A 24,694-nucleotide genomic window follows, 5' to 3' on the forward strand; every position below is an offset into this window, starting at 1 on the left:
ACTTTCAAGAAAAAATAAATAAATTGTTAATTACTCTTTCTTTCTTTCTTTCTTTCTTTCTTTCTTTCTTTCTTTCTTTGCTTGTTTTGTTTTTCAAGACAGGGTCTCATCATGTAGACTTGGCTGTCCTGGAACCTGATGTGTAGACCAGGCTGGTCTCAAACTCATGCCTCATCCTCCCTAGTACGGAGATTTAAAGCATGTGCCACTGTGCCTGGCCCTTTAGTTACTCTTCTATGGCTAGGACAAAACCTCATGAGCAAAGCACCTGAGAGAAGAAAGCGTTGACTTGGACTTAGGGTTTCAGAGGCTTGCAGTCCATAATGGCAGAGCAAAGGCAGGGTGAGAGAAACAGAAAGGCACTCATACGTCTTGATCCTCAAGCAGGAGGCAGAGAGCTAACTGGGAAGGTCTGTCCCCGTGACACATCACCCCCAACAAGGCCACGCCTCCTAATTCTTCCCAAACAGTTCCACCAAGTGGGGATCAAGTATCCAAACATATGAGAATGTGAGAGCCATGCTCATTCAACACCACAGCTGTGCATAAAGAGATGTAGAGATATAAATGGACTGTGCTGTGTAAGGCACTTTCCATTCCTGATCTGCACAGATAAGTTTTTAAAAACTCTTACACTGAACATGGTGGCATATGCCTTTAATCCTAGCACTCAGGAGGTAGAGACAGGAAGATCTCATGTCTGAGGCCAGCCTGGTCTGCATAGTGAGTTCCAGGACAGGTAGGGCTGTGTAGAGAGACCTAGTCTCAGATAGACAGATAGATAGGTAGATAGATAGATAGATAGATAGATAGATAGATAGATAGATAGATAGATAGATAGATAGATGATAGACATTTTAAAAGTAAAATTACAAACTGGGTGGTGGTGGTGCACACTTTTAATCCCAACACTAGGGAAGCAGAGGCAGGTGGATCTCTGAGTTCGAGGCCAGCCTGGTCTACAGAGTGAGTTCTAGAACAACCAGGGCTATGGAGAGAAACCTTGTCTCAAAAACAAGAGACTCTGTTCCAACTATGGGTGAAGACGTTGCAATAACCAACTATTGACAGAAGATGGCGCCAACAGCCTAAGCCTAAACACTAGGATGTTTGTGGCCATTTGAATTCAAATACCTCTGAAGACATTTGATTTATAGGTGTTGTTGTGTTTTTTGTTTTATTTTTTTTTTCCGAGACCTTATCTTGCTGTTTAGCCAATGTTGATCTCAAACTCCCAGGCTCAGGCAATTCTCTTGCCTCAGCCTCCTGAATAGTTTGGACTACCATGAATGCCACAGTGCCTGTTACAAACTAGAATGTTACAGAACTGGCAGAATTTGGTAAAAAGCTACAAGCAGGAACCAAATATATTAATGTGATTGAAGAGCTTTAGGGTTTTGGCACGACCGTTGCATGAACATAACAAAGAATACATTCGTGTGAAATGTGATTGTCTGTGTTTTATAGAAAGGAGCATTGGGCTAGGAGGTTACCCACAAGCCATCTACAAAAACAGAGATAGAAGCAATTAAACCTTCTCATACATCTGTCTCAGCACAGTCTAAGGCAGCGGTTCTCGACCTGTGGGTCATGACCCCAAAAGACCATGAGGAAATAGAGATATTAACGTTACAATTCATAGTTGCAAATGTACAGTTATGAAGCAGCAACGAAATGATTTTTTGGTTGGGAGTCACCACAGCATGAGGAACTGTATTTTAAAGGGTCTCAAGCACTGGGAAAGTTGAGAACCATTGCTCTCAGGCAAGAGAAGAGGCAAAATGTGTGTCCGTGCTTCAAAGGAGTTCACAGGTTCCCAGAGCCTCCGGAGAGTGAGACCAATAGCTCACTTAGGATTCCTGGCCGCCACCCCCTGGTTCTCTAGCACCCGCCTGAGTGGCTCTTCTGTTTTATTTCGCAGGGAGTTCTGCACTTTGACCGTGCGCCCCTTTGAGATTGGCTAGCGGGCTTATAATGCCTTTCTTCCGGAAGGCCAGAGTGTCTGCGGGACTCCTCGGAAGAGTCTGGTGACAATTCTGGAGGGAGTTGACAGTGTCAATGAAGTCGTCTATGTAGGGTCACCCAGGAGGCGCGTGTGACAGACAGGAGTACGCCGACACTATTTCCTGAGTAAGAGAAAAAGTGAGGGAAGCTGGTTGGGACGTAGCGACAGCATGATTTCACGCGCGGAACGCTGAAGGTTGGACCTCAGGAGAACCCAGTGGAAGGGAAAAGGGAATCTAGCACAGCCGTGAGCCACAGATATCTGAGCGGGCTGTTTCTGGGCCTTTCATTCCGTCTGCAACTGTCCATCTGTGGAGAAATGAATCAGGAAAATGTGACTTTCTTTGTGGGGGTGGCAGTGGGGTGGGATTGGAGGGGGAATTCATTTTCTAAAACTCACTCGGCCATTCAAATGGGGTTTAGAAAAATTCATTAAAATAAAAATCTAAACTTAAAAAGCGAAATTCAAACCTAAGTCTACAAGAAAATCCCAAGTAAAGAGACAGACATCCCAGGGCAGGGGAAATCAACCACAGCAAAACGAAGGCTCCGTCTATTCCAGGTCGTGGGTTTCCAGAATTCTTCTGTAAATTTTCCTAAATCTTGCTATTTTAAAAAAAAAAAAAAAACAACTGATTTTCGTTATTCTGGGGAGGGGGATGAACAGTGTGCAAGCAATCGAGTTTTGAGAAAAGTCTTTCAAAACCGGTGCCTCCCACTGGGAAACCTGTTTAAAGAGTAGAACCCTAATTAAGACAGATGGCCCTAATTTGTGGCCGCCATGATCCCATGCATCAGAAAGAAAAAGAAGCTATGAATTTTTTAAATGAGAATGTAGGATTTCCCCCCCCCAAAAAAAAATCAAAGCAATCTACAGATGTGGTCTTTCGAGTACAAACAGTGCCTTGGCTCCCTCTATACTCGAGGCCATTTGCCAAATGTCAACGAGGTGACAGATTCTTGAGTGCCTTCAGAAAGTCAGATCTTGAAGTCTGCGCACGTTGAATTCTGTCCGGGTGCAGGTGAAGCAGATTTCCAGGATGGGTGGCCGGACCAACCCGCAGACTGCACAATTTTGCAGCGCGTAGACTCTCTGCAGCAGAGACCCCCGGGGTGAATAAGGACCGAATAGAAACAGTTTGAGAGACTGTGTGTCAAGGTAGCGTGGCCGAGCGGTCTAAGGCGCTGGATTAAGGCTCCAGTCTCTTCGGGGGCGTGGGTTCGAATCCCACCGCTGCCATGATGTTTTGATACTTTTTTTTTTTTTAAGACAAAGAGCGCCATTTAGTATCGGTTTATTCAAAATCTGGAATTCTGATTGACAGCAGGTGGCGCAGTAGACCAACCCATTTGGAAAGGCCGCTACCGTTGAGAACAACAAAATAGGTGTTAGGATTCCGAATGTGTCATTAAACCGTTGAAGGTAATTCTCAAAAAACACAAATTTACGATTTTGTTTTTTTTTCATTTCCTTCCCCCAGGTTTTTAAGAAGTAGAGAAAAATAGGCGCTTTAGCCTTGTTTCCGCCCGGTTTCAAACCGGGGACCTTTCGCGTGTTAGGCGAACGTGATAACCACTACACTACGGAAACGCACAGCTTACCAGCGCTCTGTAAGTTTGTTATTGCCAGTAATAAGTACTTCAGCGTTGCACGAAGTAGTTTGATGTTTATGACTGGAAATTTTACGTATGCAGAGACGTATCTACCCGAAGCTCTGCACTCAGACTCTTAACCCAAATCGTGAATTCCTGGGCATCTCGTGTATTTTTTCATCTAAGGTTTCAGATTCCCAGAATCCCCGGAAATCTTGGCGGTGAGCCCCTAAACACAACTCAAAACCAAAACTATTAAGAAAAGCAAAAACTATATGGGCTCGTCCGGGATTTGAACCCGGGACCTCTCGCACCCAAAGCGAGAATCATACCCCTAGACCAACGAGCCAGCTGAAGTAGTACGCTTGACCAATACATATTCGTACTGTATGTGAACTATTTATCAACGTAATGAAAGTTTTTGGCAATTTGATAAAATCTTCAAGATTTAATACTTCCCTAAACATATTTATTGCAGTTTAACCTTTCGTCCAGCTCCAAACTCAGCCACAGCTAACTGCTGCGTCAATCTTCAGACTCTTGGCCCTTTTGAGAACTGGATCCAGAGTTGGGAGGCAGGAGCATTCTTTGACTGCAGAGGTTTGGGCGCCCTCTCTCAAATGTGCTTAACTGAGGCGTTGCTGCGGCCAGGCACGAAAGTTCTGGAGAATGCGGAGCCTGGAGGACGTCAGAGCTGGCTGGAGTTGGAGAGAGGCAACCAGCCCGTTGTGGGTGCTGCCATCCCTGAACTGCTGGTCCTGGGTTCTATAAGAAAGCAGGACTCTGGGTGCAGGGTTATTTGCGGGAATATAGGTGATTCAAAACCATCTCTGAAAAGCCCACCCCAGCAAGGACAGTTGACTCGCGAAGGTTGCATCCAGGAGCTCCCCGCTGGACTCGCAGGCTGCCCCACCGGAGTCCCTTTCTTCTAGCCAGCAATTGATTACAGCCTCTCTAGCCTCAGGAAGAGAGGTTGTGTGCTTCTGGGAACTCTCTGAGTTTTCAGGGCCTGTCACTCATTTCCGAGTCTTAACTAATTTCGTTAGCTCACTAATTTTACCAGCCTCCTTTCTCCCACCGACAGCGAATCTCTCTATTCAGAGGAAACAGTAGACAACCCAGGAGATTTAGGGATCTGGAGACAGTGTTGCTTTCCCGGCTGGTACCCATTCTCCAGCCGAAGGGAACCTCGCTCGGAAAGGCCCCGAGGGGGTTGTAACAGGTGGTCAGGACTCAAAAACAGAATTTTCCCCCAGCACACGAGAGCGGAAAAAACCTCTAGCGAACACCAGGGTGGCGGCTGGAGGGGGAGGCGATGAGGGCGGAGAGTGGTGGGGGGGTGAGTGGGAATCGGTGTCCCACGCCCTTGATACCGACAGGAAACTCACCCCAAGGCCCACTCGGTGGGGCAGCCTGCGAGTCCAGCAGGGAGCTCCTGGATGCAACCTTCGCGAGTCAACTGTCCTTGTTGAGGCGGGCTTTTCAGAGATGGTTTTGAATCACCTATATTCCTGCAAATAACCCTGCACCCAGAGTCCTCGAAGGAATAAGCTCATACATAGGTTCGCTGTCTTGGGGTTTCTATGAAACACCATAACCAAAAAGGAACTCGGAGAGGAAAGGGTTTGTTCGGCTTAGGCTTCCACAGCACTGCTCATCGCTGAAGGAAGACCGGAGCTCAAAAAGGACCGGACCCTGGTGGCAGGAGCTGGGGCTCAGGCAGTGGAGGGGAGCCGCTTGGCGGCTTGTTCCCCATGGCTTTGCTCAGCCTGTTTTCTTACAGAACCCAGGACCAGCAGTCCAGGGATGGCAGCACCCACAACGGGCTAGGCCCTCCCTGATAACTAATTTTCCTAATAACTAATTAGGAAAATGCCTTTCAGCCGGATATTATGAAGGCATTTTCTCAATTACGGTTCCCTCTTTTCAGATAACTTTTGTTTATGCGTCAATTTGACATAAGTCTAGCTAGCAAGTTCGCCAAACTAGACATAAGTAGAATCTTTTGTTTGTTCTTTCCTAATTCCCTATCTAAAGTGAACACACATTTATTCGTGTCTCGGCAGGGAAATTCTTACAGCAGCTTGGCCCTGGCCCTTGCTTGGCAAACACTCTAGATTTACTGAGGATTTACGCTCATTCTATGCACTGTACAAGCCAACGAGCATAATTGGTTCTATTTTTTTTTTCTTAAAATATTGAGTGAAAATGACAAAAGTTAGTCGTTGGGCCCACAGGTGAGGAAAGTGAGCGGTCATTTGCATTTGCCTTTCTGTGATTCCACACGGGGGCGACAGGGACCTGCAGCCCCGAGACACCCCGCCCTGGCGGTCAACCAGAGGCGCCGACCTAGGGTCCGGCTGCGGGGGATCCGGACGCTGGCGCCCGGAGGCGAAGAGGCGCTATGGAGCCGCGCTCTCCATCCGGAAAGGGGAAGTGGGATCGAGCCATTAAAACGGATGGGGTGACAGGAGGTTGGGGGTGGCCTCACCGAGAGCATGCCGAGGGGGAACAGCGGAGAAAGAGCGCTGGACGCGGGGACTTCGTGGGGAAATTCCCTGTGGGTCTGATTTCAAGAGAGGATGCAGGAATTTAGCTGTGGGCTGTGACTACGTGAGAAGAAAAGCAACAAAAGTATCACCGCCAGAACCTAGCTCACGAAGAAAAGCAACAAAAGTATCACGGCCAGAACCTAGCTCCCCACCGGTGATTTCAGTTTTGTTCAGGTTCTGGGAAGCAGCTAAAAATGAAAGTGTCGTAGGCCCCAGCGAGATTTGAACTCGCGACCCCTGGTTTACAAGACCAGTGCTCTAACCCCTGAGCTATGGAGCCAACCACGAGGGCGGTTTCTGCGCACAAGCAGTTAACACTGTCACCATCATCGCTCTGCCGCAGAATGCAATGCCAAGTTAGATAGTGATGAAAGTAGAACTTTGTCTTTCAATCGAGTTGCAGCAACAGACCCGACTGCACCGCCCACAAGGCCAGATAAGGGAGGAACACAAACACGAAGTGCCTGCGGGCGGGAAAGGAGTGTCCCTCCTGCGACAGCCGCTGTGAGAAGGGCATTGGGCCGCCAGAGAAGCGGGAAGGGGACTTGTGACCAAGGATTCAAGTGGACGGTGCTGGTGAAACTGTCCACAAAGTCAGAGATGTTAGGGTGGTACCTGAGACGGGCTGGGTAGTGACCATTCCGGGGTGCTGAGTGGAGAACACGGGGGCGGGGAGACTCACACGCAAATTGGAAAAGGACAACTAACCCTTAAGGGTACATCTTAAAGCCATCAATGAACGAGTTTGTCAGGGTCCCTAAGGGCTCCCTGAGCGGAGGACAGAGAAGATGAGGGTCTAGGGGAGGACAGGAGTCATAATCTGAGAGAATATTAAAAGCAGTGACTGTAGTCCACAGTCCCTAGTGGCTAGCCTGCCGTAGCCTGCCGTGGCTCAAAAGCCACTAGCTGTACAAGCCCGAGGCAGCCCCTGGGCACCCTTCATCTGAGTGCATCTGTGAAGATGTGGAATCCTGGGTTTCTCGGGTCTAGGACTAACGGTGGAGAACGAAGGATGTCTTAGGGCCAGTTTTTCTCAGAGACCCAATAATCTTAGAAGTCCGATGACGCCCAAGAGATGAGAGGGAGAGGCACCCAAAGTCTCGTGTGAGCGGGCAGCCAAGTCACCAATTTTCCCTGTAGCCAAATAATTGTCGCAGTAACCGTTGTTCCATTACAGCCATTATACAGAAATCTGTAATTATGCTCTAAGTACCATTCACTGACAGACACAATCACATATGCATACAGACAGTAGCTACCCACAATCCCTAATCCTGGCCTCACATGTCCACAGGATACCTACCTATACCCAACATCCCACTTCCTGGGACATGTAATACTTTGTCCTTCTAAACAGTTATTAAATGATGCAAAGAAAATTGCAGTCATCGAAGAACCATATAAACTGAGTATGATTGGCAGATGCCTTTAATCCCAGATCTGTGAGTCCAAGGCCAGTCTAGTCCACATAAAGAGAGTTCCAGGCTAGCCAAAGATACAGAGTGAGACCTCATCTTTAAAGGAGTCATGAAACCTGGTATTTGGAGTTATCTAAATCTGTCCCCAGGACATAGTCACTTGTACTTGAGTCGTGTTGTGGCATTCCGATCCACTGGTAAAGACTGAAGACAGGCTCCATTTAGATTAAATGAATTTGTCCTTACTGCTAGCAGAAGGACAGCAGCCTTCGAGCCAAACAGTACGATGTGCTGTAGAGACCTAAGGGGGGAGGGGCTTATAAAGGGGATACCCAAAGTGTCCATGACAACGTTCATGGACTCCGCAGCTGGATGCGAAATCGCTTCTCTCCCCTCTGCTGTTTCTCTTTCCCATTGTGTAGTCACAGGAAGGCCGCTCCACTCCAGTCCCACAGCTAAGATAAGCGAGTTCATAAAAGCAGAGAGCGGGGACGTCACTATCCTAAAATTATCTCACCTGCAGGTCACTGGGGTCTCACAGGCATTCCAGGGTAAATGTCAGCAGCCCTTAAGGGGTGCCTGGGACCTTATTAAGTTTCTTTACCCAGCACTAAAGATAACTCCCCTAAACATTTGGGGAGTGATGTATAAATTATTACACAGATTTGATCAACCTGGAGGAAGTGTGCTAGTTGACTGGGATAGGGCAGGCAATAACATAACACAGTGCTGTGGAAAGACCTGGATAAATCCAGATCCCCCTAGCAGGAAAAAATAGAGCCAAAAATCTAAGCAGGGAGGGAAGAATCAAAAATCTAGGATTAGCCGGTTCAGTGTTTCAGGAACTAGCTGAAGATAAAGTTAGATTGTAATCTTGAGAATAATCTTGAGAAACAGGGAGTTTCCCCCTTGTGATTATCATTGGTATTTTTGGGGTACTGTGTTTCAAGAACTAGCTGATTATAATCTTGAATAACCTTGAGGAACAGGGAGTTGCCCCCTTGTGATCATCACTGGACCTCCCTACCCCTTTCAGATTACTGGGCTGTGGTTTCTTCCCTTAAAAACCCCTTCTCCCAGCTACTCGGGGGTCGAACTCCTCCCCTGCATGGGTTATGAGTCTCAGCCCCAGTGCACTGGTTCCCATCGATTAAACCTCATGTGATTGCAGCAAGGATGGTCTCTCGTGAGTTACTGGGGGGGTCGTGTTATCCTGAGACTTGAGTGAGAGTCTCCCCATATTGGGGGTCTTTCACTATCAGGTTAGGGCTGGCTGTCATGTCCCCAAACCAGAATAGATTGTCTTTTATTCCCTTTGAAGTGAAATTGTGTGTTTGTGTGTGTGTGTGTGTGTGTGTGTGTGAATGTATATGGACATGTGTGCACTGATTCTGGGGTGTGCATACAAAGACTAAAAGAGGACATCACAGTATCCCTTGAAGCTAGAGACCTAAATATTTACAGAGCTCGCTGCCTGCTATATGGGTGCTGGGATCCCAACTCTGTTCCTCATGATTTCACAGTAAGTGGGAAGCCATGTTTGCAACAGCTAACCCCTATACAGCTGTTCATGAATGCCCCCTCCAAAACCCTCATCCCAAATCTGAGATACAAGCGCACGAGCTCACACACCTCAAACACATGACACTAGCTGAAATCGTTGCTCAGGCATATCCGTCTGCAGTCAAAACAGAATAAGACCAACCACTCCAAGAAATGTGTTCAAAAATCTGTATTTCCATCCACTCTGCAGCTTCCCAAGGGAGTGTGAAGCAGGGAACACTGCTGCCTTTCCAGCAAGAAAGATAAGATAAGGAGGCTTGCCCGGGTGCTTAACCCTCTTCCTGGCAAAGAGGCACAGCAGTCCTCTCCCGAGAGGGTTCGGCAGGACTGTGTTGATGCCATGTGCATCTCTACACCGTGCTAGCTGCCACCTGAAAACTCCTAAATATCAACCTGTGTTTCACAATTGCAGAACCTTTTGCTCTCTTTACCCAAAGGAGATATACACCGATGGAAACCGTGAAGCTTAAGGCACCTGTGACCACACGTCGCCAGTCACTGTGTTCAAGGACATCAAGCTAAGGAGTGCTGGAAAACAGCAATGCAGCAATGCACGTACATACGTGTACGCCGTCGTTCAGGCCTCACACATAGGTCAAGAGTTTCCTTCCAGATCTAGTCAGACTGGCTTCTGAGCCGGGAGCTACAACGTTCCTCCCTAAATAAACAGCCCAGCCTGGCCAGCTGGATCAGGAGGACTCAATGACCTCTCCAGGCAGAGCCTGCAGCTGCCACGAATGTAAACTAATAACCCGATGGGTCCGGGGCCAAAGCACACCCTTTTGCAAGGGTACCAGTCTTTGACACTGTTCTGTGCGCACAGGGACCCTTCTAAATCAAGGTAGTAAGCTCATGGGGTTTGAAGCACCCTTGTTAAGAGCTGGGCATTTGTCCGAGTGGGCCACCACCTCTCCACAGTTCAGATACAAAGAGCAGGAACATTACAGGAAGGGAGCAGGCGCCAAGGGTCCGAGGCATCTCTTCCCTTTGCGGTTACCCCACAGCGCGTCTCTCCTCGGTCCGGTCAGCTTTTAGCGACTCTGTTGTGCTCTATGACAGTCCTCTAGCCTGGGTCAGGGGTGTGGAGGAAAGGTCCAAGATGGAGCACCTCTGTCTTACAGAGGAGAGTTCCCTCCGCGGCTGCCCTGGCTCCTCCAAGGAAGCCCAAGACAGCTCTTCAAGGCCAGATTCGCAAGTAGGTGCCAGTGGAGCAAACGGAGAAAAGGGGGAACACTCGCTCCTGGAAGTTGACTCGGAAGGTGTAGAGGTGGCGCATGTCCTCCACTGCATAGAAGGACACCGCCCCCACCTCCAGGTCCAGAGCCACCCTCACCCGCGACAGATGTCCACAGTTGAGGGGCGTCCTCTCAGGGCTGGTCACAGCCCAGTATTGCCCATTGTTGAGTTGCATTGCCCAGACGCCCTCCTCGGGGGTAAAGGGCGTGAGGCCCTTGCGACGCACGCTCTCGCGGGCCACACCGAAGGCCCAGCCATCCTTGGAGCCCACTTCCACCTCCCAGTGATGTCGCCCTGAGGAGAAACCACAGGACGCCAAAACGCGGGTGTTGGTATCAAAGCGGCGGGGATGATTAGGCAAGTCCTGGGCACGCTGTCCCAGGCGCACGCTCTTTAGATCCAGGGACAAGATGAGGCGGGCGTTGGCTGTGTCAGGGTCCAAAGTGAGTTCCACTGAGGATAGAGAAAGGGAAAGAGGTCTCCAACAGCGTGACTTTCACAGTACAGACACACTCAGAGCACATTACCTTCTTATCTCCTGGTCTTCCCTCCTCCCTCCACCTTAGCTATTTAACTTTCCTCTTTCTTCTTTATCTCTTTCTTCAATTTAACAAACACGTATTAAAATTTTTAACAAACTCATAAAATCTAAGAAATACGGTGGGCCTGATTTGGATCTCAATTTGAGCGGACAACAAATCTGATGTCAAAGATAGTTGTGGAGCTGGGGTGGTAGAGAAGACCTGAGCTCAGGAGGTAGAGGCAGAAGAGCCTTGTCTCAAAACAAAGACAACTGCAGAAATCTGACAATTAGACACAAGAAAGAAGTATCACGTTCTCTAGGTGTGATGATTCTGTTTTTTAGGAGAGCCAGGGCTATACAGTGTGTTCCTGTCTTAAGAAGTCTGTGTCTTTAGAGGTAACATATTCTGAGACATTTGTGGAAATACCATCCTTGCTCTGTTGTAAAACTGAACATATAGCCAGGGTGAAGAAAATGTTCACCAATTGGCAGTTGAAGACAGATGGGCTCATATATTTGAATGCTTAGTCACTAGAAAGTAGAACTGTTTGGGAAGGATCAGCAGGTGTGGCCTTGTTGGAGGAAGTATGTCACTAAGGTTAGGCTTTGAGGTTTCAAAACCCCACGCCAGGCCCAGAGTCTTTCTCTCTCCCTTTCTGCCTGCTGCCTACCGAACAGGATGCAAAGCTCTCAGCTACTGCTACTGAACTGTGCCTGTCCATTTTCAGTCATGATGATCATAAACTAACCCTCTATAAAGGCAAGCCCCAATTAAATGTTTTCCTTTATAGGAGTTACATTGGTCCTAGTGTCTCCTCACAGAAATAAAACAGTGACCAGGACACTCTGGAATACTAGAGAGATCAAGGCAGGTGAACAACCTTGCCTGATTGTTGCTCCCTTCCCAGTTGTGTGAGAAAGGCAGTGTGTGATCTGCAGAAGGTAAGAGATCTAACTTGAGAGCAAATTGTAATTTCATTGACAGTAGCCGGGAATGCCTCCCGGGAAGGGTACGTTAGAGCAAAGATCTGAAGTGAGTGAGGAAATCAGCCATATGACAGGGAAGCTTAACTCTGACTGAAGGATGGCCATTGCCATGCAAAGGTCCTGAAGTTCCTGTGTGGTTGGCGCACTCCACAAGTAGCAAGGAGTGTGTGTGGTTGCACGATAAGCCAAGGCCGTGATGTGCAATGAAGTTAAATACCTTGAAGGCCACTGAGGCTGAGGGTATAGAGAGAGGGAGAGGGGCCATTACAGGATCCTACCCAGGTACTCTGCACATGCATCCCTCCCTTCAGTGTTGGATCAACGCCCCCTCCCAGATCTCTGCAGTCTCCCTTTGTTTCCACTGTCCCCCCCAGTCCCACACACAATCTCCAAGAGATTGAGAAGATTTCTCTATCCCAAGCAACCTGAGGCCAAATCATTCCTCACCCTGACCACTCATGGCTTGTGGAGCAATGGGCCCCATTGGCACCTGAGGGTTCAAAGAGGTCAAACAAGGATTAGGATGGGGGCAGAGTGATAGTCACTGTCATGGATGGGAAGACAGAGACAACCACTTGCAAAGCCCGGAGAGACAGCCTCTGGCAGGGAGCAGGTTCCCCACCTGGCCAGCCTTATACTCACAGTCGCAAGGGTCCTTCTTACCTTTCTCCTCTTTCTCCAGCTCTCCCTGAAGATCCTCTACAGAGAAACAAAGCAGAGCGAATGGGCACAGCATGGGAGTCTGCCTGGCCAGGAAGACTCCTCTCCCACACACCGAGAGCCCACCTAACTTCAGATACTCAAGACACCAAGAGTTGGATGTAGCGAACCAAGATGGGAACACAGGGAGGAGGGACCCCCCCCCCAAGTGTCCTAGCTCCACCACTTCCCCTTCTCCCTCTAGAACCGGTCTGACCTGGCATCTCCCCCTTTAGCCTTCTTCCTGCCCCCATTACCCTTCTAATCTGTCCCCATCGGGAGCAGAAGGCCTTGGGGTGAAACACAGATGGCTTTGTCATCGGTGCCTTCCCATCCCACAGTCTGGCTTCGGTGCGTCCCACCTCCTGTCTCCTTCTTCGCAGTTCAAGAAAGACATATCTGTAGGTCCCATGTACCTACCAGGAGCACACCCCCTCTACCCAACACTGTATGGCCCAGCCCACACCCAGGTCCCATACCTTTGAACTTCTTCAGCAATCCTTTCAAGACGAAACTCTTGAGGGAGACGTTCCACACCTTATTTTTCATCTCAGATGACACTGTGGTTGGCTTGGAGCCAGGCACGCTGCTGCACCTGCAGGACAAGGCCCCCGAGGAAGTCCCAAGAACACCAGCCCACTCTGCTGCCCTCTGGCAATTAGGCTGGCGATATAGTTTAGACACGTGTAATCCTCGAGGCTTGATTACCAACTTGTGCACTCTTGGGAGATAACACAACCCTTATAAAGGAGGTGGACTGGTGGGACTTACATGCCTGGAGAATTGCCTTCGAAGAGAAGAGCATCAAACTGACTGTCTTATTCTCTCTTTTCCTCCCTCCCTCCCTCTCCCCATCCCTTCTCTCCATCCTCCCTGCTGCTTCCTGTAGGAGGAGAAGGGAAAGCCAACCTCATGCAGGAATTCCCACAGCCAGGTAGGTGGGCCTTTGCCTCAAAAGGTACCCAGGTAAGGAAGGAGGTAGGAGCCAGGGGTCAGGAGGTGGGAGATATGTTGGGATGAAAAGAGAAAGCTTGGTGGGAGGGCAGAGGAGCTTGGGAAGACCTAGGGGTGGTTAGGTTCACTCACTTGCTTAGTGTGGTTTTGAATTCCTGGAAGGAAAGGGGGAAGGAAACCAAATCAGTGATCGTATAGCCCCCATTACCCCTTTGAGAAGCCATGCCCCCTGAACACAGGCAGCACTACTTGCCAGCTTTGGTGGCTACTGTGTTAAGTCAGCTCAGAGTACCCTTCAGCGTTGGCCACAGATAGGCAAAGCCTTTCTCGTGAAATCCTCCCTGGGCTACCAGACAAGAGTCAGTGTTTACCACTAACCACCCCCGACAAGCCACGGTGTCTTATTTCTTTTGTGTGTGTCGTCATCACCCCCCCCCCCACAGGGTTTCACTGTCTAGCCCTGGCTGTTTTGGAACTCACTGTGTAGACCAGGCTGGCCTCAAATTCACAGCGATCTACCTACCTCTGCCTTCTGAGGGCTGGGGTTAAAGGTGTGTGCTACTATGCCTGGCCTGGTGACTAATTTTTAATTATTTATTTTTTCTTTTTCCGAGACAGGGTTTCTCTGTAGCTTTGGAGCCTGTCCTGGAACTAGCTCTTGTAGACCAGGCTGGCCTCGAACTCATAAAGACCTGCCTGCCTCTACCTCCCAAGTGCTGGGATTAAAGGCATGCACCACCATCGCCCGGCTAATTAATTATTTATTTTTTTTTAAAAAAATGTTTATGTAGCCAGCCAGGCAGTGGTGGCGCACGGAGAGAGAGGCAAAAAGATCTCTCTGAGTTCGAGGCTAACCTGGTCTGCAGAGTACCAGGACAGGCTCCAAAACTACACAGAGAAACCCTGTCCCGGAAAACAAAAACAGAAAACAAATGTTTATGTATGGATGTTTTGCCTGCGTGTATGTCTGTGCACCACCTGTGCCCAGCAGCCAGAAGAGGGTGCCAGATCCCCTAAAACTAGAGTTACAGGTGATGAGTCACCATTTGGGAACTAGGAAGTGCTGTTAACTGCTGAGTCACCTATCCAGCTCCAACTTGTTTTGTTTGTTTTGTTTTTGTTCTTTGAGACAGGGTTTCTCTGTGTAACAGTCCTGGCTCACTTTGTGAACTAGGCTGGCCTTGAACTCAGGCAAACCTCTGCCTCCCAAATGCTGAGATTAAAAGATTAAAGGCATGCACTACCACCACTGCCTGGTTAGCCCCAACTCTTTTTTAATAAAATAGAATAGCATAGAGCACATTAGAGCGAATTACAGATAGCAAAGATAAGAATTGTGTTCTGAGACTGGACTCAAGTGTGAATATACAAATTAATGTAAAATAAATTGTAAATTATAATGATAACTATGAATGTTTTATCACATTCCTTTTAACCTTCCAACCAGTGTTCTTTTCTCCAATCTCCTTCCTCCTGGGGTCCGACTGTTCTCCAGCAGCCTCTCCTAAGGCCTAGGGCAAAGGCCTCAAGGCCGTGACTGAGCCAGCCTCACCTGGAGGAAGTCTAGATCCGGTTTCTGAGCTGTCTCCTGGATCTGGCTGCTGAGTTTGGACAGTTGAGTGATCTCACCGTCGAGGTGGGCCAGGTTCTCATTCTGCTTCTGGGTCACTTCCCGGGACAGCACCTCCAGTCGGCCTAGAAGCCGACCCTCCTGCTCCACCAGAAAGGCCCGCAGTGCCTGGAATTCTGCCCCCACCTTCTCTTTCTCTGCTTCCATCTGCTTCTGTCTCGGGAAGAGAAGTTGGCACACACGATTTAGAGGTGGAGGAACCTGCAGAAGCTTTTTGTTTGTTCGGTGTGGTTTATTTTTTTTATTTGTTTGTTTGTTTTTGTTTTTGCTTTTGTTTATCGAGACAGGGTTTGTCTGTAGCTTTGGAGACTGTCCTGGAATTAGCTCTTGTAGATCAGGCTGGCCTCGAACTCAGCTTGCCTCTACCTCCCGAGTGCTGGAATTAAAGGTGAGCACCACCACCACCTAATTTAAGATAGGAGCTTTAAGGAGGCATCCTCGAGGGCAGGGTTGCTTCTCCTCACTGGGGAAACAGAGGCACACCCACCCACTCATGCATACTGTACACACCCTTAATGAAAATAACCCAACTGTGTGCAAGCCAGAGCCTGAACTCTTGCTCCCCTCTCCCCTGTCACAAACGTCCTCTGTTATCTCTTAAGGCGCGCGGGATTTACACCCCTTAGGGCAACTTCAAACTCCCCACAGCTACCTCAAGCTGCAGCTTCCATCATGAGAATTAAATCAAAAGTTGCTTCTTCTTCCTCTGTGTGTTTATTTAATTCCCTTTTACCTTATATGTTAGAGACAGGGTCTCACTGTGTAATCCTGGTAGACCAGGCTGGCCTTGAACTCACAGAGATCTGCTGGCCTCAGCCTTCAGAGGGCTAGTATTAAAGGCATGCCTTAAGACCACCCCACCCAGCTATCCAACCCTGTTTTTTTAAAGCACTATTTTGGTTTCAATTCTGATGGAAATGCAAGGTGAAAATGTAGAACTCTGGAGGTACAGGGGAGAAGAAACTAAAGTGTGTTAACAGAGGTTACAGCACACACACTTGGCACTGAGTGCATGCTCCGTGCAAACTTAATATTCTAGTCTTTCCCTTGTCGGATTCAGGATCTTTCATGTTTGTAGATGAACTCCTTGAATTTTTTTTTTTTTTACACACACTTATTTGTGTAGCAAAATTCCAATAGAGTAAACAAGGACCGGCCTGGCTATCAACAAGGAAGTATCCTGTCCCCCACAGGGCAAGTTCAATTAGGCAAGGTCCTCTCCCAGGCCATTACAGAGGAAAGAAAAGATGAGCAGAAGAGGAGACTGTGAGAGGGTGCGGTCAGGAGCGCTGGGCTCAGATGGTGGCTCCCGAGGCTTCCCACAGCACACCTGCCTCACTTCCATCATCAGACATTGAACAGTAGCATCAGCAAGGAGCACTTTATCTCATTCACCCTGACCCAGTGAGGTCAGCACACTTCTTATTCCATTTTAGGAGGGGAAGACCCGTCCTCGAACTTGTTAGTCAAGATTCTAAAGCGGCGGGGTCTGACTCTAAGGTCTGTACTTCTGTTAACTATATGACATTGACTCCCAGGGAAGAACCCAAGTAAAGGTGTTTATCAAAACAACTCTCTGCATCTGCGTCGGTGGTTAAATTTCTGTACCTGTAGCACTCGGGAGGATGAGTCTCCGCAAGTATAAGGCCAGCCTGGGCTACGTAGCGAGTTCCAGGCCAACCTGGGCTACACGAGACACCACCTTTAAAGACTGGAGTGGGGTAAGGTAAGGAGGAAGGGAAGAACCTAAGAACATAGTCCCCCCCCCCGTCTTGTCACGTGATGCCCTTCGTTTTGTTATGGTTCCGCAAGAAGGTTCTCAAGCCGTGCAGAGGAGCTACTGGCACCATCCTTCTGATGACTTCCCAGCCTCCAGACCTGTACACTAAATTTTCACGGTTGTTGTTATATAGCCCTGGCTGTTCTGGAATTCATTATGAAGACCAGGCTGGCCTCAGACTCACAGATCACCTTCTGTCTCTGCCCCCCAAGTGCTGGAGTCAAAGGTGTGAGCTATCTTAACCCAGCAACACTCTGTTAGTTGCGACTACAGCTGCATCCTGCCTCTGCCACCAAAGCAGTTGCCAGGTGTCTTTCACCATCAGCTGTGCGACAAGTGCACCCCTTAAAAGTGTCTGCTGGGGCACAGCTCGCTCTCCCGTCTTTCTTGCCTCTTGCTCCTCTCCTTCCTCTTCTTGCCCCCACATGGCCTTTCACAGTTATCCTCTCCCCCTCCCCTCCTCTCTACCCCCTCCCTCCGATAATCCTCTTGCACTAACACTGCTGCTCCAAACATGTTTGCTTAGTGGCATACTTTGGCAGGGCTCGCCGAAAGGTACCCACTTCACCTTTCTTTTTATTTACCATGACACACTCTATCCTTAAAAAGCATGCAGCTAATGATACTGTGCAACACCAGCAGAAAGCAGAATAACGGACCAAGAAGACTGCAAACAGAGGTGTCCCGGTCTTGCTGTTGTTGACATTGGGGGCCTGATAATTCCTGGCTGTGGGGGCTTCCCTGTGTATTATGGACTATTTAACACCTAAAGAGCCCTGCCGGTAAGTGCCAATGACACTCCCAGTGCTGACAACCAAAATGCCTGCAATCATCACTGGATGACCCTTGGGGTAATGGCATTTTTTCAGATGAGAGTAAGTTCCTCTTCCTACCCCCCCCCCACCTTCCAGCCCACATGATATGTACAATTATGAAATTCCCGTTTAGTGGAAGAGCAGAGGCAGGTTCGCCCGCTGCTGGTGTGTGGTAAGAAGAATGAGGGACACCTGGCTCCCTGGTAGAGCACTTGCTTGGCCATGAAAGGCCCTGGTTTGGATAGGTTGGGTTTGGGAAAGGGCAGAGGTGGAAGGTGCTGAACAATGCCCTGGGGAGGTGGGTCAGAGACTGGGAAGAGAATGTACTCTTAGTCAAAGATGGAAAACAAAGGTTGAAGAGCCAGCTCTTTCTCCTATCTCCTGCAGCTGTGGAATAAAGGTCTGAATGGATGAACTTTGCTTTGGGAATGGAAGGGAATGAGCAAATGGGAAACAAAGGCGTAAATCAGTTAAGGGTGTCGGTACTCAGTTAAGGGTGTTGGTACTCAGTTAAGGGTGTTAGTATTCGGGCATCTGTGCTGGCCTAACCTTGGGGTTCTGACAGGATATGTCCTCAGCTGTAGCCACTAAGAGCACCTTCTATGCACATTCACTGCATCCTCTTTTAAAAGGGCCCTGCCCACCTCCCATCTCTCTCTCTGTCTCCATCTGTCTGTCTGTCTGTCTCCTGCCCCCTTTTCTTTTTTATTCTGCCACTCCTGTCCCCAGAGGCGGACTTGCCCTCCCCTCCCCTCCTTTTACGTAACTTCCCCTTAACAAAACCACCCTCACATGAACTCTGTCTCATGATGTCTTTCTCTCACACGCTGCTTTTTCTAAATTACAGCAGTCAGGAGAGGGCCAAGCATGGTGGTACACAACTTCAGTCCTAGCACTAGGGAGGGAGAAGTGAGTGGGTCTCTGTAGGTTAGAGGCCAACCTACATAGCAAGTTCCAAGACAGCCAGGGCTATATAGAGAGACCTTGTCTCAAACAAAATAAAACAACAATAGCAACAGAGAGGAGGCTGGGTATCTGAGATCCTAAGTCTTTCCCTTCCTAACCTAAAGAATAGGGAGTTTGGGCTAGTGAGACATCTCAGCAGGTAAGAGACACTTGGCTCATAAACCTGGCAATCTGTCCAATCCCGAGATTACATCAAGGTGGAGGGCAGGAACTGACCCAAAGTTGCCCTCTTACCTTCACATGCAGACACTGGCGCATAAATATCTATAAGTTTCTAAAAAATAAGAGGATCCTCCCAGCTTCTCCCTCTATTCCTGGCTTCATGAACAAATGATTTTGCCCTAAAAGACCCTAGTGGTTCCTTTCATTCTTTCAGCACTGTTTATTGAGCTAGGGGCTGATTTTTGAGGTAGAAAATGACAGTGTTGGTATACATCTTTGATCCCAGCACTCAAGAGGGAGAGACAGGAGGATCTCTGTGAGTTCGAGGCCAGCCTGGTCTACAAGAGCTTGTTCCAGGACAGACTACAAAGCTACAGAAAAATCCTATCTCAAAAATCCCCCCCAGAAAAGGAAGAAAGAAGGAAAGAAAGAAAGAAAGAAAGAAAGAAAGAAAGAAAGAAAAAAATGACAGTGACTCATATTTGTCCATAGTAACCAAAACAAGGCCTATTTTACTTTCTTTTCGAATTGGAGGTGCAGGTGCTGGACTCTAGAAAATTCCTAGCACCGGAGATTCCAAGCCTCTTGTCCTCTGCCGTAGCCAGGAGCAACTCTGATTCCTTCTCACCATCTTCTCCCTTAACTCTAGTTCTTAAAGCAAAGCTTTGAAAGTGAACATTTTCTGCCAAGTGTTGGAGGCGCATACCTTTAATCCCAGCACTCGGTAGGCAGAGGCAGGTGGCTCTCTATGAGTTCGAGGCCATCCTGGTCTACAGAGTTAGTTCTTTCCTTTGCAGAATATGCCTCAGGCTAATAACATGTGTCTCCTTATTGTATTCCTGTTTTCACTTATTATGACATGTTTCTGTGAAGAAATATTAATGCATTCAGTTACAAGATGCTACTAAAATCCTAATTGGCCTGTTATGAATGACTGTGCATCCTAAAAATTATTGTAACGGTCCCTTTCATAAGCTCTGGTTTGTATTGTAAATTATATGGTCAACCTTCATGATGTATATACCATATTATCTTTCCGAAATCCACTCTACTGTTTTAACAACACACACAGAGACACACAGACACACACACACACAGACACACACACACACTATACCTCCCACACTTGGACTCACCAGAAGCTCCTTGCTCTCCCTCTCCTCGGTGGACCGGAACACTTCATACTCTTCCAGTTCTTTCTTCAAGGCCCTCAGCCTGGAGTCCAGCAGCTCCTGTGGTACAAAGAAAGATACTGTGGGAAGAGAATTCTGGAAACCCTCTCATATGCCATCCTAGAGCCATCTGGGAGAAAGCCAAGGTTCCGCTCGCTCTTGGGAGCAGGAGACCGGATAGATACCATCTCTGGCTGTGGGGCGAATAGAATGTGTGCAAACTAAGTCTATCGGTGCAGAGCAGACACAGAGGCTCTCCAAAGCCCCTGGAGCTCGCTTCCCCAAGGTCATCAGCCACATGGTCTATGCTGGGTCAAGACTCCCATACTGGTTCAGCCCATCTTGTCTCCAGCAACAGAAAGCATACGTGGGCTGGAGAGGGACAGAGCAGCAAAGGCTAGGGGGTGCACACACCTCTTGTGCAGTTATCCAGCAAGGGACAGACAAAGGGGAGGTGCCCAGAGGCTTCCCACAGCACAGACTTCTTGAGACAAGCCACATAAACCTGGAAGCCCCGTTGTGGTCCTCCAAGAACCGGGTACTTTGAGTAGCGCCACGCCCCTAGGAAAGGAGTAAGTGAAGGCGGAGGATATGTGGGCATGGAAACAGAGACTTTGCTCCTGGGCAGAGTTACAACAACGGTTGGTAACAGACAAGAACATCTTCAAGTCCCAGGGGTTGTCCCCAGGCAGCAGCGGGCTCTGAGGGACCAGAGGAGATGAGGGGTGTCCTGGAAAACCACAATTTAGGATGAGAGAAAGGAGACACTACAGGAGTTTCGCTGTAGGCCATCCTGCCTGTTGTCTGCCAGGAGAGCCGGGAGGGCTGGAGTAGAGCCAGGGGTCCAGAAGATCCTGCACCCACCTTGGCCTCCTGCACCGCCTCCTCCAGTGGCAGCACGGCGTGCGCACGATGCTCGCGGGCGCGGTCGCACACCACGCAAATGGCACGTCCGTCGTCTTGGCAGTAGAGCTTAAGCAACTCTCCGTGTTGCGAGCACCGGGCAGCCGCTGTCCGGGCCGCCACCGCAGGGGTCCCGCACTCCCCGGTGACTGTCGGGGGTAGGCTGAAGCGCCGAAGTAGCGAGGCCACCGCGGCCAGCTGTCGGTTGGGCCGCAGCTGGCTGGGGCGCGCGGGCTCGCGGCACTGAGGGCAGGGCAGCGGGCAGGGCAGCGTGCGGGTCACGGTGCCGGTCCCCGCTCCAGGACGCTCCCAGCAGCGCATGATGCAGGCGCGGCAGAAGCTGTGACCGCACTCCACCGACACCGGTTCCCGGAAAAACTCTAGGCAGATAGAGCATGTCGCCTCTCCTTGGAGCTCTGCCGCCAGCGCCAGCGCTTCGGCCCCTGCATTCGGCCCGGTCCTCGGCCCCACTGTCGCCATCCGTGTCCTTGGTACATCCAAGTCCTGTGGCGCTGGGGAGGCCCCTGGGCTCGACAGTAACTCCAAGCTGGGCCGGGCTCCCGTGTACCCACTGGGTGAGAAAGGGCGGGGCCGACACCGGGCAAGCTGAGACTTGAGCTGAGGGTGCACCCAGCTGGGAGTGGAGGCAGGTGGTGCCCTTTCTCTGGGCTCCCAGAGCCACCACCCCAACCGGCGATCTCCCTTCTATTGACCCCCCCCCCCTTCCTCAGCCCCTCTAGACCGCCCAGTATGGCCCAGGCAGCAGTAGGACACTCCGGGACAGGTGAGCGCACAAGCCCAGCAGGACTCCACTCCCATTTGTCGACCTGGGTTGACCTGGCAGGAGAGGGGCAAAGGCCTGGCTCTCCGGGGCAAGGTATCTTGTTCCCCGCATACCGACTCGCCCTGGCACTGCGCTGAGCTAAACTTAGGGTCTGGAATTTGGCTGTACTTCCTCGCCCCAGGGACGGCCTTTTGTCCACTTTTGTTAACTAAATCTCTTACAATTCTCCCCCTTTAATTCTGAACAAGTAATACGATCACTTTTTCTCATTTCATTCAATATTATTCCACCACTACCTCCCAAAAACACAAAACCAACCAACCAAACAAACAAACAAAAAACCCCTCTCTGTCGCTCCAGCTGGGTTCTGTGGACCTTTCTGGAACTGCTTCCCTGTCTCGTTTCGCTTGGGAGGCCACGAGGGTCAGACTACTTCCTCTACCCCTGTCAAACCTTTCTAGTCAACGTCGCCCACCACTCATGCAATTCTGATCCGAAGGTGCAGCCCTCACTCACCTCTCCTGCTCTCTAAAGTGTCCTTCCTGAGAGCATTTTCTCCTTGCCAGTCAGGACCCTACATTCCTGCTTGTCTCCAGTCTATGGTCTCCTACTTTCTTCTTAGTTTCTACGGCTTCTCACTCCACTCCCTGTCCTGGCTCAGTCCCTGAACCTCAGTCTGAACACTCCTGTGAGCTTTTAGAACAGGGCCCCAGACCTTCGCACAACTGACTCCATGGTGGAAGTGCCATTCAGACTGTAACACTCACTCGGCATGAAGACCGTAGACGGCAGCGCCTGCCAAAACTAAAACAAAGGCTTCATCCGTCAAAATCCATATAGTTCTGGGAAACTCCCAAAATGTACTGACCTTGCTTTTTAGCTTCTGTAGTTCTGTTTCTGGCTATCTGACATAAGTATATGTCAGCCCAGAAATGGTTTTGTGCTTAGAGTCACGCTGAGAAACGCTCCCTACTACACCGGGATCCTAACTGTCCAGTATAGTTGCCGGCTAGGAAAGACTTTCTGCTTAAGCCCATGTCCGAGCTTCCAGTTTTTTGACCTTAGAGAACCGTTTTAGAGCTGATGCCTCCACAGTCTACACCCTCTGAATAGCTACTAACTCTCAATAAAATCTGAAAGTCTCACAATAACCTGAAGACCTCACCTTCTCTTTGTGCCCAGCTACACTTCCCTGTCCTCATCATCTCCTATGACTTTTGGTGTTGACCACAATGTAGCCCTGTGGGCCTTCTTGATATTACTACATGTCGGAAAGACTCCTGTAATGGCTCCTGCTTGATTCTCCCCCTCCGTCATGAAACGTTTTAATTTTTCTGCAAATTCAACTACAATCATTTTTAAGATAAGGAACTTTAAGTCAGTTGAAGAAACGAGTGAGTCCCGGGACTAAGGAATGCCACGACCTTCGGGCACAGAACTGCAGGTGGTGAGCAGGACCGGCACCAAGTCAGAGTAAATACTTCAGGGATCTTCAGTGATGTGTTTTTGCTGGACCTGGTGGCGCAGACCTGTAATCATAGCATTGAAGGGCAGAGGATCCGGAATTCAAGGTCATCTCTGGCTATATGGCCAGTTGAAGGTCAGCTTGAGTTATCTGAGACCCAGATTTTTAAAAAGGTTATTTTTGTGGACTATAGCTCTCAATACTTTTGCTGTTTTGTTTTGTTTTTTTTTTCATCCATACACAGCATGCAATGGAATGTGGCGAAGACCTCTTCAGTGGACGGAGGGCAGGGCAACTGATTCATGGGGATGCCATGCTGAAGTGGTTTTATTAGTTATGATTGACTTACAAATGCTATGCAGACACACAACTGCACCAGCGTCGAATCCCAGCGGCCCAGCTCCTGGGCTCGCACGGCTGATCTGTCTCCTCGCAGAAACCTGTAGAGTGTACTGCCCACCTCCTCCGGGTCTCCTTTCAAATGTTACCTTATCCACGAAGCCTGCCGGCCATCACACACAGGTTTAAATTGTGAAATTAAAGGGAAAAAAAAATCAAGCATTTGAAAACTTGCCCATTTCCTATGGGCTTTCCGCATCTAGAGCAATTAACTTCATTATTTTGTTTAAACATTTTATGTTTTACTATTATCTTGCGTTTACACAAACTAAACGTATCTTCTTTTTCGGGTCGTGGTTCTTTTTTGTCATAACGCCTGATGAGTGGGGTTTTTATTCCCCTTTTCTACCCTCTACCCAGTTTCTGGTCTCGGATCTGTCCGCGCTTGGGCATCTTTCCGGGAGGAAAAGCTTCTTTAGTGAGGGTCGGAGGAAGACTCCGGAACTCACGCGGCGACGCGGCCTCTCTAGTATTTGCGGTCCGCAGACAGTTATGCAATCACTAGGGAAGTTCTAAGAAGCCCTCGAGAGCGAATGGGGATGTAGCTCAGTGGTAGAGCGCATGCTTTGCATGTATGAGGCCCCGGGTTCGATCCCCGGCATCTCCAGATGGTGGCAACATTTTGCATACTAGGTTTTTGTTTTTCTCATGCTAAATTTACAAATTGAACGAGCAAGCCGACAGCTGCGAAAAACTCCAGATGGTGGAGACACGCGTTAGAAAAGGTCGTTGGCAGTAGCGGGCTTCGCTTCGCTCACTTTTCTCAACTCGGAACTACTCCCGATAACATTCGAGAGTAAATTATTCCCTCCCCCATCCCCCACCCCCCCAAAAAAATCCCTGATCTTGTTAGAAAAACGTAAGCAGAAAATGGAACTAAATAGGGAGGATGGTCAGGAACTCACGGCTCAAAATGTCCAAACTTTGGTGGTTCTATCAAATTCTCCCTTCAGCCCCAAACTTCCGACTGTTCTCCGAACATAGGCCTGAAGAAACGAAAAGCCGTTCAGCGGAGCGCCCGGCTAGCTCAGTCGGTAGAGCATGAGACTCTTAATCTCAGGGTCGTGGGTTCGAGCCCCACGTTGGGCG

General features: G+C 49.2%; 1 protein-coding gene and 6 non-coding genes across 9 annotated transcripts; 3 read left to right on the forward strand and 4 right to left on the reverse strand.

Moving 5' to 3' along the window:
• Positions 1-3,162: 3,162 nt before the first annotated feature.
• Positions 3,163-3,244, forward strand: Trnal-aag (transfer RNA leucine (anticodon AAG)). The gene has a single exon. It is a non-coding gene; the product is annotated as a tRNA-Leu (tRNA).
• A 278-nt stretch (positions 3,245-3,522) lies between these two features.
• Trnav-aac (transfer RNA valine (anticodon AAC)) lies at positions 3,523-3,595 on the reverse strand. The gene has a single exon. It is a non-coding gene; the product is annotated as a tRNA-Val (tRNA).
• A 279-nt stretch (positions 3,596-3,874) lies between these two features.
• On the reverse strand, positions 3,875-3,946 carry Trnap-ugg (transfer RNA proline (anticodon UGG)). The gene has a single exon. It is a non-coding gene; the product is annotated as a tRNA-Pro (tRNA).
• Positions 3,947-6,356: 2,410 nt separating this feature from the next.
• Positions 6,357-6,429, reverse strand: Trnat-ugu (transfer RNA threonine (anticodon UGU)). Its single transcript has one exon. It is a non-coding gene; the product is annotated as a tRNA-Thr (tRNA).
• A 2,855-nt stretch (positions 6,430-9,284) lies between these two features.
• Positions 9,285-21,874, reverse strand: Trim7 (tripartite motif containing 7). 3 transcript variants are annotated; one of them, XM_048435919.3, is made up of 7 exons: positions 20,919-21,862; positions 20,019-20,114; positions 15,082-15,312; positions 13,662-13,684; positions 13,055-13,170; positions 12,540-12,575; positions 9,285-10,819 (listed from the first exon to the last, which is right to left on the reverse strand). In XM_048435919.3, exons 1-7 carry the CDS (start codon positions 21,435-21,437, stop codon positions 10,308-10,310), a joined length of 1,533 nt encoding a protein of 510 aa, XP_048291876.2. In that variant the 5' UTR covers positions 21,438-21,862; the 3' UTR covers positions 9,285-10,307. The 3 variants fall into 3 exon arrangements, with proteins under 3 accessions (XP_048291876.2, XP_085551007.2, XP_085551006.2); XM_085694881.2 differs by lacking the exon at positions 20,919-21,862 and adding an exon at positions 20,469-20,606; XM_085694880.2 differs by lacking the exon at positions 15,082-15,312 and having other exon boundaries at positions 20,919-21,874.
• Positions 21,875-24,140: 2,266 nt separating this feature from the next.
• Trnaa-ugc (transfer RNA alanine (anticodon UGC)) lies at positions 24,141-24,212 on the forward strand. The gene has a single exon. It is a non-coding gene; the product is annotated as a tRNA-Ala (tRNA).
• A 409-nt stretch (positions 24,213-24,621) lies between these two features.
• Positions 24,622-24,694, forward strand: Trnak-cuu (transfer RNA lysine (anticodon CUU)). The gene has a single exon. It is a non-coding gene; the product is annotated as a tRNA-Lys (tRNA).

The sequence above is a fragment of the Myodes glareolus genome, chromosome 9 (genome assembly GCF_982192425.1).
Source record: "Myodes glareolus chromosome 9, mMyoGla1.1, whole genome shotgun sequence".
NCBI classification, from domain to species: domain Eukaryota; kingdom Metazoa; phylum Chordata; class Mammalia; order Rodentia; family Cricetidae; genus Myodes; species Myodes glareolus.

Bases quoted from the DNA above. Each gene is read 5' to 3' on its own strand.
- Trim7 (XM_048435919.3), bottom strand. From the start codon at position 21,437: ATGGCGACAGTGGGGCCGAGGACCGGGCCGAATGCAGGGGCCGAAGCG. The intron at 13,685-15,081 runs GTGAGGCTGGCT...CTTTCCTTCCAG, and splicing joins CGGATCTAGACTTCCTCCAG to GAATTCAAAACCACACTAAG. The intron at 12,576-13,054 runs GTATGGGACCTG...GTTTCTCTGTAG, and splicing joins ATTGCTGAAGAAGTTCAAAG to AGGATCTTCAGGGAGAGCTG.